This window comes from Gallinula chloropus (genome assembly GCF_964237585.1).
Source record: "Gallinula chloropus genome assembly, chromosome: 1".
In the NCBI taxonomy this organism is placed as follows: domain Eukaryota; kingdom Metazoa; phylum Chordata; class Aves; order Gruiformes; family Rallidae; genus Gallinula; species Gallinula chloropus.
In genome coordinates, this window is record NC_140085.1 from 214,901,178 (window position 1) to 214,918,184 (window position 17,007).

A 17,007-nucleotide genomic window follows, 5' to 3' on the forward strand; every position below is an offset into this window, starting at 1 on the left:
CCTGCTCCTGGCTGTGCCAGGCACTTCCCTCACTGTCACATGTCCCCACTGGCATCTGCGACCCCTGCCACACTCTACAGGCAGCCACGGGCAGACAGGGACAGACCCCAGTTGGAGACACCCCCTCACCCCTTGAGCAGAGCTGCACTGTGGGCACCGCTCTGCAGGATGCTGTGGGTGTGGGAGGGCTGGAGACGTGAGTGGGCTGGATGCCGGCTTCAGTCCCCACCCCAGCCACTCCCAGCCCACAGAGCTGCAGGAAAGCAACAGAGACTCCTTGGTCTGGAGCAAGTCTTTATTCCTCTGGGAGACAAGGAAAGGTCTCATCTGGGCTCTGCCGATGTCCCAGTTATGCTGGGGTATCCCAGGGCTGTTGGCACCATGGCAGGGATAAGCAGCATGGCTGTCCTCATGCCCCCAGCCCTCCTGCTGCATTGTCCCATCCTGGCACCTCCATGAAGCTTGTGGATCATTGTCCCAACCCCTTTCCATTGCCATGGTGCCGCAGCAGTGCTGGAATCTCCTCTCAGATTCCCACAGTGGTTGCCAGGGCTGTGGCTGCCAGGAGGAACGCCCAGAGGGGAGCCAGGGTGACACTGTGTCCTGGGGATGCAAGAGAGGGGCAGTCAGGGGCAGCTGGGTGGTCAGGGGTCCTGGATGGGGTCTGCCTTCCCCAGCTGCAGTGCCCTGTGCCGCCCCAACCCTGCTCCACACTGTGCCGCGCCATGCTGCGCCCCACCACGCTGTGCCACGCTGCACCCTGTTTGCCGCTAAGGGCCCCATTGCAAACCCCAGGGGAGAGCGGCTGGAAGACGTGCCAGGATGCACGCCCAAGGGCAAGCTGCCTCTGTCACCCTCCCCCCTGGCGACATCCCCCTTTCCTGGCAGACTTGTTGGGATGGGGCCACCCCGTCCCCCATCACTGCAGCAGCAGGCAGGGACCATCTCCCAGGACTTTACCTGTCACATACTCGCAGTTGTACTTGCTGTACACGCCCTGGGACTGGAGCTCGATGAAGGCACTGTTCCATTTGTGGGTGACCCTGGTGACCTCAAAGGTCTCAAAGGGTGGGATGAGGACCTCCTCCTCGTCATAGAAGAAGGAGAAGTCCCTGATGGGGACACCGTAGCAGGTCTTCACTCAGAAGAATGTGTAAGTTCCGAACGTCTCATCAAACGTCTTGCTCAGGGAGGTGGAGGTCAACTGCCCAAAGCAGACAGTTTGCCCAGGCTGGGCAGTGAAGATGATGTTCTGGACCCCCCCAGTATATGAGGTGGGAGTGAAAAGACTGGGCATCCCCTAGGGCACGTAGGGCTGAGGTCAGCAGGAAATGCAGCACCTTGAAGGGGATGTTGATCAGGTATTCCTCATGGGAACGCCCAGCCTCATGCACACCCGCGTTGAACTCCTTGTACATTCGGGGGGTTGTTTAAGGTGTAAGCCATCAGGGCAATTGACTGCACCGGCTGCAGCACAGACAACTGGAGCCTTCTACCCTGACATTTAGCTGTTGCCTCTCTCCAGGCCGCAGCACAGATTTCATTGGTTTCAAACTCAGTGCGGTTCAGGTCCTAGAGCTCCTCCTCCATCATGTCACTGCAGCCCTGGTACTGGTTGTCAAAGGAGTTGGGGGCCATGTCCATCTGCATCATGTGGACTTGCTGGAACATGGGGCTGACAGAGGCCAGCATCCCAGGCAGCCACACCAAGCCCAGCGCCAGATGCTCCATGGCAGGCAGAGCCATCCTGGGAGAAGCCCCCGGCTGCTGCAGTGCTGTGGGCAGGGAAGCAACTGGTTCCTTTGCAGGGAGATGGAGAACTGGAGAAACAAGAGTGGGGTCAATTTGGGCCCCATGCAGCACGGTGTGGCACCTGCTCCTGGCTGTGCCAGACACTTCCCTCCCTGTCCCGTGTTCCCACTGGAATCTCCCACCCTGACAGCCAGGGCCAGGTCAGCTGCAGTCACCCGTGTCCTAGGGACAGGGCTGCCTGTGGGTGCAGAGGGCAGCTGTGGGGTGAGGAGGGTGGGAAAGGAGGTGGCTCCGGTGTCCACAGAAGTCAGAATGTGTCCCTGAACCCCTGTCAGCCCGGACTGGAATGGAGAGCAACAGGCAGCCCTGCTGCTGCCCCAGGGCTCCCTGGTCCTATGGCTGCACCTTATGTCAAAAGAGGTGAAGGACTGTGGGGAAATCTGGGGAACAGGGACCCCCAGGGGACAGGGATCCCCAGGGAACAGGGCCCATTGTGTCCACCTTTGCATCTGGCATGGCTGGGGCTTCTCCTTGGGGCACCCACCCTCTCATCTTGTCCTGGCAGGACTCTACTCATGGGGTGGCTGGTAATCACCCCCTCCCTGGTCTTCGTTGCTGACAGGGGCAGTTACCCATCTCCCCAATCTGCAGGCAGCCACAGGCAGGCCAAGGCGCAGACCCCAGTTGGAGACACCCCCTCACCCCTTGAGCAGAGCTGCACTGTGGGCACCGCTCTGCGGGATGCTGTGGGTGTGGGAGGGCTGGAGACATGAGTGGGCTGGATGCTGGCTTCAGCCCCAGCCACTCCCAGCCCACAGAGCTGCAGGAAAGCAACAGATACTCCTCGGTCTGGAGCAAGTCTTTATTGCTCTGGGAGACAAGGAAAGGTCTCATCTGGGCTCTGCTGATGTCCTGGTGCTGCTGGGGCATCCCATGGCTGGTGGCACGATGGTAGGGATAAGCAGCATGGCTGTCCCCATGCCCCCAGCCCTCCCACTGCCCTGTCCCATCCTGGCACCTCCATGAAGCTGGTGGATCCTTGTCCCAACCCCTTTCCATTGCCATGGTGCCACAGCAGTGCTGGTATCTTCTCTCAGATTTCCACAGTGGTTGCCAGGGCTGTGGCTGCCAGGATGAACGCCCAGAGGGGGTCCCAGCTGACACTCTGTCCTGGGGGTAGCAGAGAGGGGCAGTCAGGGACAGCTGGGGGGCCAGGGGGCCTCGATGGGCTCTGCCCACCCCAGCTGCAGTGGGGGCTCTCAGCTCACCTGCACTGAAGTCGCACGGCTGGTTCTTGCATCGCTCCTCTGCCAAAGAAACCAACCGTTAGCACAACTGCTGCTGCAGTGCCCTGTGCCGCCCCACCCCTGCTCCACACTGTGCCGCGCCATGCTGCGCCCCACCACGCTGTGCCACGCTGCACCCTGTTTGCCGCTAAGGGCCCCATTGCAAACCCCAGGGGAGAGCGGCTGGAAGACGTGCCAGGATGCACGCCCAAGGGCAAGCTGCCTCTGTCACCCTCCCCCCTGGCGACATCCCCCTTTCCTGGCAGACTTGTTGGGATGGGGCCACCCTGTCCCCCACCCCCTGGCAGTGGGGAGGGACCATCCCCCAGGACTTTACCTTTCACAAACTGGCAGTTGTACTTGTTGCACACGCCCTGGGCACGGAGATCAATGAAGGCTTTGTTCCCTTTACGGGTGACACTCATGACCTCAAAGGTTTCAAAGGGTGGGATGAGGACCTCCTGATGATCAGATGATAAGGCGAAGTCCCAGATAGGGACACCATAGCAGGTCTGCACTGAGAAGATGGTGTGATTGCCGTACTTCTCAGCACGTGTCCTGTTTAGGGAAGAGGAGGCAAAGTACCCAAAGCGGACAGTATCCCCAGGCTGGGCAGTGTAGATGGTGTTATTGACCCCCCGGTAGACATTGTGGCAACGGCGAGGCTGGGCATCCCGCAGGGCACGTAGGGCCGAGGTCAGCAGGAAATGCATCACCTTGAAGTCAAAGTTGTGCAGGTATTTGTCGACGGAACTCCCAGCCTCAAGCACAGCGTTGTTGAACTGTTCGTGCAAGGAGGGGGTTGGTAAGGTGTAAGCCATCAGGGCGATTGCCTGCACTGGCGTCAGCACTGATGACTTAGAACTCCGTTTCTGCAGTATTGCAGTTGCATTTTTCCAGGCTTTGGAGTAGTTGCTTTTGGTGAGAAACTCGGTGCAGTTGAGCTCCTCCAGTTCCTCCTCCATCATGTGTCTGCAGCCCTGGTACTGGTCGTCAAAGGAGTTGGGGGCCATGTCCAATGCCTTCTCCACGATGCTTACTTGATTTTCCACGGGGCTGATAGAGACCAGAATCCCAAGCAGCCACACCAAGCCCAGCGCCAGATGCTCCATGGCAGGCAGAGCCACCCTGGGAGAAGCCCGCGGCTGCTGCGGTGCTGTGGGCAGGGAAGCAACTGTGATATGCAGGCATAGAATTACAACTATATATATGTAGTCATAGAAAGTAGCTCTTAGAACATAGTCAGGTAACCGTATAACAGAACTCATGGTGGAGGAAGTTTGTTTTTCTTTTCATAACAAAGGGCTTACTAGTGAAAGTCTCACACTATCTAGAGGAAAACATAAAGAGCAAGAATTCAAGGGTGAGATGACATCCACCACAGATGAATTAGGTAATGAATATGTATAGGTGTTAATTGAATACACATCGTTTCAATGTAATAAATATGGGACGGTTTTCCTACTTCGGGCATGCCCATTTCTGGTGGAGCGACCCCCCATGCATCTGTGTGCAATAAACATACCTACTTTATAACTTCTGAGTTATAGAGTCTATTCCTGTATGCCAACTGGTTCCCCTGCAGGCAGATGGAAAATGGAGAAACTCAGGGGAGCAGGGCCTGCGAGGGGGTTGTGAAGTGGGGCAGGCTGGGGGGAAGCAGCCCCAGTTGAATCCCCAGCCAGGGCACCAGTCAAGACCACAACACCAGCACCAGCCAAGGCCCCAACACCACTACTTGCCTCAGACCATGCTCAGAGGTGGGTGTCCCCTGTGCCTGGCCCCATGGCCCTGGCAGCCCAAGGGTCTCTGGTGTCTCCTGCCAGAAGCAAACCCCTGGGGGGACACCAGCGAGAAGCCATACCTGTGTCCTGTGGTGGTGTCGATGTGCTGCTCCCCAGATCCTGTGGCACCCAGCCCCTTGGTGCCTGCCCGTCACTGGTAGGAAAGAGGAGAACCAGCCACCCTTTTTAGAGCAGTCCCAGGCAGGATTGCTCAGGCTCAGATCTAGTCCCCACCCCCTGCATAGTTTTACCATCCCAAGTCCCCAGCACTCAGCTTGCCCACTGACCCCTCCTGCCCTGCAGCCTGGCTGCAGGGATCAGTCAGGAAAGCCCCATGGGATAAACTGCCTTTGTTCTGATCTGGGTGCAGGTGCTGTCCCACTGAGGGCTCTGCATTTTCCTGCAGGACCTGATGCTGACCTGGAGCCCAGGGCTTGCACCAACCCCCTCTCACACCACTGAGGACGAGGTAGGTTATGGCACAGGTGGCACGGAGCCATGGATGGCACTGGCCAGGGGCATCTGTGCCAGGTCAGTCCCTGCCTGCAGCCCCTGGGCTGTGCAGGGGCTCTGAGGGCAGGAGGCAGGGCAGGATACAGGCAGCAGGGTTGGGGACAGCCTGGTCCCTGCCTGATCTGACAGGAGCAGCTCTGGGTTGGGGGAACGTCCCTGTTGCGGTGCTGGTGGACACAGGGGTGTCCCGACCCGGAAAGGTCCCGTCTGGGGGAGATTCGTTGTTCTTCCCAGAGTGAGATTAAGACACAAATGAGCTCAGATGCCATAAGGAGAAGAAGTAGTTTAACAGCTACATCAACATTCTCAGAGATGCAAGAAAGAGAGAGAAAGATGGGGAAAGGAAAGTAAAGGTGCAATAGCTACCACCGTGGAGCTGCGGGGTCCCGTCAGTGTGACTCGACTTCACGTCAGGTGGGGAATTCTGTTTGGTGCTGGTTGTCAGGGCTCTTTTCTTGAGGTGTATTGCCCCTTCTGAGAAACAATTAGCATATTCTAAGAACTCTTGTGCTTAACCCCACCCATCACTCTGCTTGTGGTACTGCGCATGCCCAATGCCATCACTAGGGGGTCTGTGGACGTCCTCAGTGCTCTTCAGTGGTCTTTAGACCCCTCTCTGGCTTCCCACCATGGGTCTGGGTGCATGCACGGGGCTTGGGTCAAAGTTCTCAGACTTTGTTACACAGACATTTGCATAGGAGGGCAGGAAATGGGTCCTCTTGTGCTTTGCCTGATACTTCATTGCTATGGCCGTGATAGATGATGTGATGGTCCAGCAATGCTGAGACAGACACCCACTTGTACAAACAACCACCAACACGGTCTCGACCTAGTCTCTTAAACATCTGTTGAGGGACAAAGTCCTTCTCAAAGCGTGAGTTAACCATAACTGGAATGGTTTGCAGTCATCAGTCTACACAGCAAGAACCTGGCTGTTTGGAACAAAGAATTAATATTTGTTAATAATTTGAGCCTGCCAATAGTAAACTTGATCTTTTAGTGCAAATCAAAAACTCCAGCTGAGAGAGTTTGGGCATTGCCCACAGTAACCGAAGATTAACAATATGAAATGATGTGAAAGAATTTACAAAAATATTGAAAAAGGGGAACTTGAAAGAGAGCTGATCAATCTTGCATTTGTAATTAACCTATAAAAACTTGGCTTTATATTGTATTATTGTAAAACCAAACCTTTTATCTATGTGCTAATGAATTGCCCACTGTGTGGAAACTTGAGAAACAGGATATTTAGATAATGTTTAACATTGAGCAAACATGTTCAAACCCTGGTCTATGTGGGAAACTTCAATCACCCCAATATCTGCTGGAGGGACAGCACAGCTGAGCACAAGCAATCCAGGAGATTCCTGGAACGTGTTGATGATCACTTCTTCCTCCAGGTGACAGAGGAGCCAATGAGGAGATGTGCCATGCTGGACCTTGTTCCCACTGACAAGGAGGGGCTGGTAGGGGATGTGAAGATCAAGGTCAGCCTTGGATGCACTGATCACAATATTGTGGAGATCTGGGTCCTCAGGACAACGAGGAGGGTGCACAGCAACCTTGCTACCCTGGACTTCAGAAGAGCAGAGTTTGGCCTCTTCAGGGAGCTGCTGTTTAGAGTGCAATGGGACAGAGCCCCACAGGGAAGAGGGGCCCAAGCCAGCTGGCTACTATCCAAAGGTCACTTCCTCCAAGCTCAGGGGGATGCATCCCAGCAAAGAGGAAATTACAGTAAAAACCCCAAGACCCGTGTGGATGAACAAGGAGCTTCTGGGCAATTTCAAATCAAAAAAGAAAAAGCCTACTGAGAATGGAAGGAAGGGCAGGTAGCCTGGGGGCAATACAGGGAGACTGTCCAAGGAGCCAGGAATCGGGTTAGAAATGCTGAAGCCCTGACAGAACTACATCTGGCCAGGGATGTCAAGGGCAACAAGAAAAGTTTTTACAGGTACATCAATGAGAAAAGGATGATGAGAGAAACTGTGGGCCACAAGTCAATGGGACGTGATGGGATGCACCCCAGGGTCCTGAGAGAACTGTCAGATGTGCTTGCCAAACCCCTTTCCATCATCTATCAGCAATCCTGGCAGACTGGGGAAGTTCCACTCGACTGGAGGCTGGCAGATGTGACACCCAGATATAAGAACGGCCGGAAGGAGGATCCGGGGAACTCCAGGCCTCTCACTGTGACCTCAGTCCCTGGATAGGTCATGGAGAGGGTCATCTTGGGAGCTATCATGCAGCACATGCGTGATGGCCAGGGGATCAGGCCGAGTCAACATGGGTTTACAAAAGATAGATCCTGTCAAACTCACCTGATCACCTTCCTATGACAAGGTGACCCGCTTCATGGAGAAGGGGAAGGCTGTGGATGTGTCTACCTGAACTGCAGTAAAGCCTTTAACATGGTTTCTCACAGCATTCTGACTGAGAAACTGGCTGTCACTGGCCTGGACAGGTGGACCCTCAGATGGGTTAAAAACTGGCTGGCTGGCCGGGCCCAAAGGGTGGTGGTGAATGGAACCAAATCCAGCTGGAGGCCGGTCATGAGTGGCACCCCCAGGGCTCAGTCCTGGGTCCAGTCTTGTTCAACGTCTTTATCAATGACCTGGATGAAGGGATTGAAGCTCCCTCAGTAAGTTTGCAGATGACACTAAACTAGGAGGAAGTGTTGATCTGCCTGAGGGTGGGGAGGCTCTTCAGAGGGATCTGAACACACTGGACCGATGGGCTGAGACCAATGGGATGAAATTTAACATGGCCAAGTGTAGAGTGCTGCACATGGGACAGAACAACCCCCTGCAGCGCTACAGGCTGGGGGAGACTGGCTGGAGAGCTGTCAGGAAGAGAAGGACCTGGGGGTGTTGGGTGACTGACCAGGAGCCATCAGTGTGCCCAGGCAGCCAAGAAGGCCAATGGCATCCTGGCTTGTGACAGAGACAGTGTGGCCAGTAGGTCTGGGGAGGGGACTGGGCATTGGTGAGGCCACACCTTGAGTGCTGGGTCCAGTTCTGGGCTCCTCATCATCAGAAGGACAGGGAGGTCCTGGAGCGAGTGCAGAGAAGGGCAACCAGGCTGGGGAAGGGGCTGGAGGGCAAATCCTCTGAGGAGCAGCTGAGGGAGCTGGGGCTGTTGAGCCTGGAGAAGAGGAGGCTGAGGGGAGACCTTCTCCCCACCTACAACTACCTGAAGGGAGGTTGTAGAGAGGTGGGTGATGGTCTCTTCAGCCAGGTGACAGGATATGGGACAAGGGGCAATGGCATGAAGCTGTGCCAGGGCAGGGTCAGATTGGACATTAGAAACAAATGTTTTCCTGACAGAGTTGTCAGGGCTGGAACAGGCTGCCCAGGGAGGGGGTTGAGTCACCTTCCCTGGATGTGTTCAAAAAAAAGGGTAGATGAGGTACTTAGGGATCTGGTTTAGCTCAGGATGGGAATGGTTGGACTTGATGATCTTCAAAGGACTTTTCCCACCTTGTGCTTCTGTGATTCTGTGATAACCATTAAATCCCATGTCTGTGGAATAAACACTGGAGCAGGTGTTCCTGGTGCAGGGTTCCCATGGACTTCTCAAGGGCATTAGAGGCTCCAAGATCATGCAATAAATGCCATTTCCCTGTTGGATGGGGCCCTGGGCAACCTTGTGTAGCTCCAGGCCTGGGGGTTGATAACCCTGCCTGTGGCAGGGGGGTTGGAACTCTGTGATCCTTGGGGTCCCTTGCAACCCAGACCAGTCTATGATTCTATGATTCTATGATTACAAAAATAGGTGTATTCCAAGGGCTGTTAGAAGGAACAATATGTCCTGTCTGAAAGTTGTTCAGAAACTAAATGCTGAGCAACATTTCCCCTTTTAGAGTCCACTGATCAACCCAAACCAGTGTTTCAGTTCGCTCCCTGCAGTTTGAGCAGGGGAGTCCTGTCAGTGGCTGCTACTACTAATCAGGACATAGTACTAGGTACTTAGTACTAATTTGTACGTTCCACTGATGCAGCAAATCTCATCCCCATAAAGAAACAGGAGCCTGAAACACAAAGGGCTGTAGCCATGCAGTTTGTCCAGGCAGACCTTTTGCCGGTAGGATATGGACACTTTGGTTTGGAATTTCCAGAACCCCTATGCCAGTGATAGTGTTTTGCATGGACTTCAGAGGCCATCCTTTGGGGCAGTTATTTGCTATAATTCTAGAAACACTGGCTCCAGTATCCACCAGCCCTGTTAACTTCTTCCCTGTTACAGATACTGTGAGCGTAGGGTGCTGATTGGTGACATCAGGGGTCCAAAAGCCTTGGGAATCGGTGCTTCCAACCCCCACTAGTCCCTGGATTCCTTTCTCTGGGCTTGGTTGCAAAAATGGCAACGGTATTAGTTGTGTTATCCTTTGTCCCGAGCTAATGACTACAAAGCCTGTTAAGAGAGTTGCTATCACTTTTATTTCCCCTTTATAATCCAAATCAATAACTCCTGGCAATAGAAGAAGTCCTTGTTGTGATACACTCAGTTCCCAGAGGCAGCGGATGCCATACCCCTGTCTCTATCAGAATTCCTTCTCAGAGATTATTGACAATTACTTCTGAGGCAGCTGCCAAGTCCAATCAAGTGCTGCCTGCAGCTGTGGGGGGTAAGTCAGCAACTCTCTGCTTCCCTGATGCTTCGTCTGTTCCACAACCTGGATAAGGGACCCTGTATATTGAAGACTCGAAAAGCCAGAAACAAACCTCAACAGCCTTGGTGACTATTAAGCAGCTATTCTTTATTGCAGCTATTCTTTATTGGAGCTATTCTTTATTGGAGCTATTCTTTATTGCAGCCAGAGTTTTGATTCTGGCTTTTTGAGGCTTCCATATTTGGGGGCTCAGGGTCTCCTGCCCCCTTCACGCTTCCCGACAATGTGTTTCCATGTGTGTCTGACCTAGATTTACACTGATTGCTCCAGTGAGGAACTTTACAGTATTGAAGGTATAATTTAGATAGGCATGAATCCTGCCTTTTAACCCCTTTCACTAGGGCAGTGTTTGCTGATACGATTGTCCTTCCCGCAATTAAAACATTTAATTGTTTCCTTTGCCATTTGCATTCTCCAGAGGGTGCCAGTCAGGGCATCAGCGCGATGCAGTTCTGTCCCCACATTTTGACAGACCTTCACACGTTCTCCTACAGCCACTGCTTGCCCTCCAATGGAAGTTAATGCAGCTCGGCAGTCAGCGTTAGCCTTTTCATGGGGTAGTTGTAAAAGGAAGGTCCCTGTGGCTTCCTTATCATCTGTCTGCCTCTGAAGAGCATTTTGAAGTTTATCAGTAAATGACACATATGACTCTTGTGGGCCCTGTCAGAGAGCAGCGAAAGACCCACTTCTTCCAGCTTCAAGCACTCGCCACCCGGCTCTGGTAGCTCTCAGTGAGGATTGTGTGAAAATGGACCCTGGCTGACTCGGAGGTGTACTGTACTGTCTGGTACCAGTTAACATCTCAAACCCACAACAGGTTCAACCTCAATAGATTCAACCTCAATAGGTTCCAAACTGCCTGTTGTGCAGGCGTTAGCAGAGTTTTCGTCAAGGTGATCTAATCCTGTGGCATCGTGACATATGAATTACTAATGCCTTCCACTCTTCCTGCAGTAAAGGTACTCTGTAACCCATTTTCCTGATGGAGCATTCCAATTCTTTATCTACCTGATTGGGTACCCCCACATGGACAGGCGGCTGATGTGGTTGGTACAGCACTGGAAAAGCCAGAAGAGAGAGGTCACCCTGATTACCAGCCTCGCTCTTACAGTTCTCCATTGCTGTGGAGTAACCACCCCTCTCCTGCTGCACTGATACCCTTCTTACTTCTTGTGAGAAGGGGTTAATGCTAGAAGGAGGATTGAGAGATGCTTCACCAGCCTCAGTGTAAAAGCAAGGTGGGAGTTCTGGGCAGGGTGAAAAACCCCCCTTCAAGTGTGGATATAAATCAGGCTCATTTTCTGGATTGGTGGGGGCTGAGGGTAAAATATCCTCTTTGTCGCCCAGAGGGTCATCTAAAGAATCTGAGACTTAAGGAGGCTCCTTCTTATTGGAATCAGGCTCTGTGGATTTCAAGGGTGGTAACGCATTCATAAGGAGTCTCCAAGTGGCTCCGTGGATTTCAAGGGTGGTAACGCATTCATAAGGAGTCTCCAAGTAACAACAGCTGCGTCAGGTATGATAGGTCCCAAGATGACCCTCTCCATGATCTTCCCCAGGACTCAGGTCAGACTGACAGGCCTGTAGTTCCCCAGATCCTCTTCCAATACCATAAAGAACAAGGTATCCTCTATGTTCTTTAAAAGGTTTTTGGTTGGTGCTGACTTTGGTAAGTGCACACTCATCCTGCAGTGGGGCACTTTCCTATTTGGATTCTTTTGGAATTGGGGACTGGTCATTTGAGGCTTTGCCATAAGCTGTAGGAGACGTCCTACACAGGGCGCATATAGCAGGCTACTAGTGCCTGAGGCTATCCAATCCTGTATCTAGTACGTGTGGGTTGAGCTGTGTATTTCTGCAGTAACTACTATTCTGTTGGTACATTAGTAGAGTCCTTGTCTGTCCCATGGGAGACAGGGAGTCGCTACTTTTTGGGGGTTGATTGCTATTGAGTACTGAACACTGATTTAGATTTGACGAGCTGTTTGTGTGAGTGAAGCGAGTTCGCTCTGGTGTGAGTGGAGAGGCACTGAGCTGCAGTGGATCTGCGCGGATGTGTGTGGCTGAGGCGTGCGAGTAGGCACGAAGCGCGTGCGGAGTCCTGGCCCGTGGTTCCAGTATCCCACAAGGGGTACGGCCGCAGGCAGATGAAGGGGTTGTGAATAAAAGAAGCTATTTGAGTGTGTGAAGTTTGGTCACTGAGGTAATGTTTGATTTAAATTCATGATAGGTCTGGGGGTTTTAAAATGTGGCTAGTGTTGATAACTGTAGTAATAGTATTTATTGGCATTGTTTGCATTTTAAAACAATGTCCAGGAGCCCTGTGTGTCATTTAACATATGTGTGGGAATTCTGAAATTTCAAGTTATGTTTTTGGGAATGATTGAGAGATTAAGCCTATGAGATATCATGGTCCTTGGTTTTGCAGATGTCATTTCTTTTTGGATGCAAAATGTAAATATTGTGGTTAAAATCTACCAAGCAGCTATTTATGGTTTGTTTTGGATATTTGGTGTAACCCATGTGGGACTGAGAATGTATTACAGGAACTGTGTCATCCTCATCGGTATTTTTGTAGAGGTAGAAGAGGACTGAGCCATAAACAACAATGAGAATTGTGGGTTAAAAGATGAAATTGACAATGGGAGGAAAAGAAAGTAGGGAAATCCCAAAGAAAAGCCTTTTGGGTGGTGTGGTTTTGCATTGGAAGGGTATTGGAGGAGAACCCGGTAAGAGTGTTAATACAAATAATTTAATGAAGTATTGTAATCGGAGCTGGCCAACACATAAGTCAAATGATGAAGAAAAATGGCCACAAAACAGGACTCTTAGTTACATTACCCTGTTACAATTAGTGGGTTTTTTATGAGGAGAGAAGGGAACTGGGATGACATGATGTATGTTGACATGTTTTTCACCTTGCACAATCACCCTGAATGACAGAAAGAATGTGGGATGAATTTAGTACCCCAGGACTTTATGGTCCTGGTGATAGAAAAAAAGGAAAAAAAAGAAAAAGATATTACTCAGCTTGTGACATTGGACAGAAATGTTTAAAGATCAGTTCAGAGATGAGAGATTAAAGGATTGTTTGCCTCCATCAGAGAGAAAGGGGAAAAGAATGCCAAAGGCAAACTTCATGTGTTGGGATAAGGACATTCTACTGGGACAGTAGAGAGAGAGAGAAATAACAAGTGGGACTTGTATAGCAAGATATGAGGAACTGGTGGTGCATGGTAGTTTCCTAATGAACTGCACAGCTCAGACTTCACAGCTCAGAGCCATCCTGAATCACAGAATCATAGAATTGTAGGGGTTGGAAGGGACCTCGAGAGATCATCGGGTCCAACCCCCCTGCCAAAGCAGCTCCCTAGGACATATCACTCAGATAGGCGTCCAGACAGGTCTTCAGTATCTCTAGTGAAGGAGACTCCACCACCTCCCTGGGCAGCCTGTCCCAGGGCTCCCTCACCCTCACTGGGGAAAAGTTCTTCCCCATGTTGGTGTGGAACTCCCTGTGCTCCAACTTGCAGCCATTGCCCCTTGTCCTGTCCCCACAGACACTGAAAAGGGGCTGCCTATTCCCCCTGCATCTCCTGCTTCTGATAATTATAAACTTTAATTAGGTCCCCCCTTAGTCTTCTCTTCTCAAGGCTGAACAGTCCCAACTTAGCCTTTCCTCATAGGGGAGATGCTCCAGGCCCTTCAGCATCTTCGCAGCCCTTCTTTGGACTGAAGGCCAAACCTTCCACAGGGTACATTTAATACTTGAAATTGAAGCAGCCCAGAAATTCACTTTGGGCCAGAAGATGACAGGAATGGTTTCTCATACCATGCCTGGCATTCTAGTAATTCATATGTCACGATGCCACAGGATTAGATCACCTTGACGAAAACTCTGCTAACGCCTGCACAACAGGCAGGAAGCTATTGAGGTTTGGAACCTATTGAGGTTGAACCTGTTGTGGGATTGAGATGTTAACTGGTACCAGACATTACAGTACACCTCCGAGTCAGCCAGGGTTCATTTTCACACAATCCTCACTGAGAGCTACCAGAGCTGGGCGGCGAGTGCTTGAAGCTGGAAGGAGAAGTGGGTCTTTTGCTGCTCTCTGACAGGGCCCACAAGAGTCATATGTGTCATTTACTGATAAACTTCAAAATGCTCTTCAGAGGCAGACAGATGATAAGGAAGCTGCAGGGACCTTCCTTTTACAACTACCCCATGAAAAGGCTAACGCTGACTGCCGAGCTGCATTAACTTCCATTGGAGGGCAAGCAGTGGCTGTAGGAGAACGTGTGAAGGTCTGTCAAAATGTGGGGACAGAACTGCATCGCGCTGATGCCCTGACTGGCACCCTCTGGAGAATGCAAATGGCAAAGGAAACAATTAAATGTTTTAATTGCGGGAAGGACGATCATATCAGCAAACACTGCCCTGGTGAAAGGGGTTAAAAGGCAGGATTCATGTCTATCTAAATTATACCTTCGATGCTGTAAAGTTTCTCACTGGAGCAATCAGTGTAAATCTAGGTCAGACACACATGGAAACGCATTGTCGGGAAGCGTGAAGGGGGCAGGAGACCCTGAGCCCCCAAATATGGAAGCCTCAAAAAGCCAGAAGCAAAACTCTGGCTGCATTAAAGAATAGTTGCAATAAAGAATAGCTGCAATAAAGAACAGCTGTAATAAAGAATAGCTGCTTAATAGTCACCAAGGCTGTTGAGGTTTGTTTCTGGCTTTTCGAGTCTTCAATATACAGGGTCCCTTATCCAGGTTGTGGAACAGACGAAGCATCAGGGAAGCAGAGAGTTGCTGACTTACCCACCCCAGCTGCAGGCAGCACCTGATTGGACTTGGCAGCTGCCTCAGAAGTAATTGTCAATAATCTCTGAGAAGGAATTCTGATAGAGACAGGGGTATGGCATCCGCTGCCTCCGGGAACTGAGCGTATCACAACAAGGACTTCTTCTATTGCCAGGAGTTATTGATTTGGATTATAAAGGGGAAATAAAAGTGATAGCAACTCTCTTAACAGGCTTTGTAGTCATTAGCTCGGGACAAAGGATAACACAACTCATACTGTTGCCTTTTTTGCAACCAAACACAGAGAAAGGAATCCAGGGACTTGAAGGGGTTGGAAGCACCGATTCCCAAGGCTTTTGGACCCCTGATGTCACCAATCAGCACCCTACGCTCACAGTATCTGTCTATCAGCAATCCTGGCAGGCTGGGGAAGTTCCACTCGACTGGAGGCTGGCAGATGTGACACCCAGATATAAGAAGGGCCGGAAGGAGGATCCGGGGAACTCCAGGCCTGTCAGTCTGACCTCAGTCCCTGGATAGATCCTGGAGATGGTCATCTTGGGACCTATCATGCAGCACATGCGTGATGGCCAGGGGATCAGGCCCAGTCAACATGGGTTTACAAAAGGTAGATCCTGTCAAACTCACCTGATCACCTTCTATGACAAGGTGACCCGCTTCATGGAGAAGGGGAAGGCTGTGGATGTGTCTACCTGAACTGCAGTAAAGCCTTTAACATGGTTTCTCACAGCATTCTGACTGAGAAACTGGCTGTCACTGGCCTGGACAGGTGGACCCTCAGATGGGTTAAAAACTGGCTGGCTGGATGGGCCCAAAGGGTGGTGGTGAATGGAACCAAATCCAGCTGGAGGCCGGTCACGAGTGGCACCCCCAGGGCTCAGTCCTGGGTCCAGTCTTGTTCAACATCTTTATCAATGACCTGGATGAAGGGATTGAAGCTCCCTCAGTAAGTTTGCAGATGACACTAAACTAGGAGGAAGTGTTAATCTGCCTGAGGGTAGGGAGGCTCTTCAGAGGCATCTGGTGCAGGGTTGGGGCGGCACAGGGCACTGCAGCAGCAGTTGTGCTAACGGTTGGTTTCTTTCGCAGAGAATCACAGAATCACAGAACTGTAGGGGTTGGAAGGAACCTAAGAGACCATCAGGTCTGACCCCCCTGCCAAAGCAGGTTCTCCAGTACATATCACACAGGAAGGCCTCCAGATCTTGAATATCTCCAGAGAAGGAGACTCCACAACCCCCCTGGGTTGCATGTTCCAGTGCTCTGTCACCCCACACTCTGGGGGTTCCTCCTGTCAGACACAGCTGCTGTTTGTGCTCATCGGCAGCCCCGTCCCCAGGACACGGCTGACTGCAGCTAACCTGGCCCCAGCTGTCAGGGTGGCAGATGCCAGTGGTGCCATGGGACTGTGAGGGAAATGTCTGTCACAGTGTCACAGTTTTGTGTAGCTGGGCTGCAGAGCTGGTTCCTGCAAGCAGCAGCCAGAAGCTCTCTGCAGGCCCCAGAGAGTAAACAGCGACCAGCTCAAGGCCAGAGTTGCTGCTGACCAAGGCCCAGCCAATCGGCGATGGTCACAGCGCCTCTGGGAATCACATGTAGGAGGAAAAACCCTGCAGGCAGCTGCATTTTGCCTCCAGAGAAGAGAGTGAGAGGATGTAAGGAGCTGTGCAGACACCAAGGGCAGGGAAGAAGGAGGGAGGGGGAAGAATGAGGCCCTCCAGGTGCTGGAGAGAGATTCCCCTGCAGCCCCTGGAGAAGCCCATGGTGGAGCAGGTGTCCCCTCGCAGCCCATGGATAATGATGGGCAGGAGAGATCCCACCTATAGCCTGTGGAGAGACCGACCCATGCCACAGCAGGTTTGCCAGGGACTTGGGACTCTGTGGGGGTCCAGGCCGGAGCAGTCTGTGCCTGAAGGTCAGCACCCCATGGAAGGGAGCCCTGCTGAGGCCTGTGGTGAGGAGATGACTCCCCGACAGAAAGGACTCAGGCTGGAGAAGTTTTTGGAGGACTGTATTCCTTGGGTGAGACCCCACAATGCTGCAGGGGAAGGGGGTGTTTGTGGAATGCTCCCCCACCAACGCCAGCTATCAAGGTAGACAACGCGGGAAAAACTGACTGAAAATCCCCATTCCCATTCCCTGCCCCTCCCCGTGATGCAATGGGGGGAAAGAACGG

At 52.0% G+C, this 17,007-nt stretch overlaps 1 protein-coding gene, 1 long non-coding RNA gene and 1 pseudogene across 3 annotated transcripts; all 3 read right to left on the reverse strand.

Annotated features, from left to right (window-relative positions):
- Nucleotides 1-526: 526 nt before the first annotated feature.
- Nucleotides 527-2,388, reverse strand: LOC311188811 (erythroblast NAD(P)(+)--arginine ADP-ribosyltransferase-like; annotated as a pseudogene). The gene is made up of 3 exons: nt 2,385-2,388; nt 961-1,820; nt 527-603 (listed from the first exon to the last, which is right to left on the reverse strand). The product of its transcript is annotated as an erythroblast NAD(P)(+)--arginine ADP-ribosyltransferase-like (transcript).
- Nucleotides 2,389-2,789: 401 nt separating this feature from the next.
- On the reverse strand, nt 2,790-3,472 carry LOC311198154. The gene is made up of 3 exons (XR_014617685.1): nt 3,376-3,472; nt 3,021-3,059; nt 2,790-2,922 (listed from the first exon to the last, which is right to left on the reverse strand). It is a non-coding gene; the product is annotated as an uncharacterized lncRNA (long non-coding RNA).
- A 4-nt stretch (nt 3,473-3,476) lies between these two features.
- LOC311188821 (erythroblast NAD(P)(+)--arginine ADP-ribosyltransferase-like) lies at nt 3,477-4,150 on the reverse strand (the record flags this gene model as incomplete). Its single annotated transcript, XM_084260335.1, has 2 exons — nt 3,477-3,499; nt 3,541-4,150. 2 exons carry the CDS (start codon nt 4,148-4,150, stop codon nt 3,477-3,479), a joined length of 633 nt encoding a protein of 210 aa, XP_084116461.1.
- Between the last annotated feature and the right edge of the window lie 12,857 nt (nt 4,151-17,007).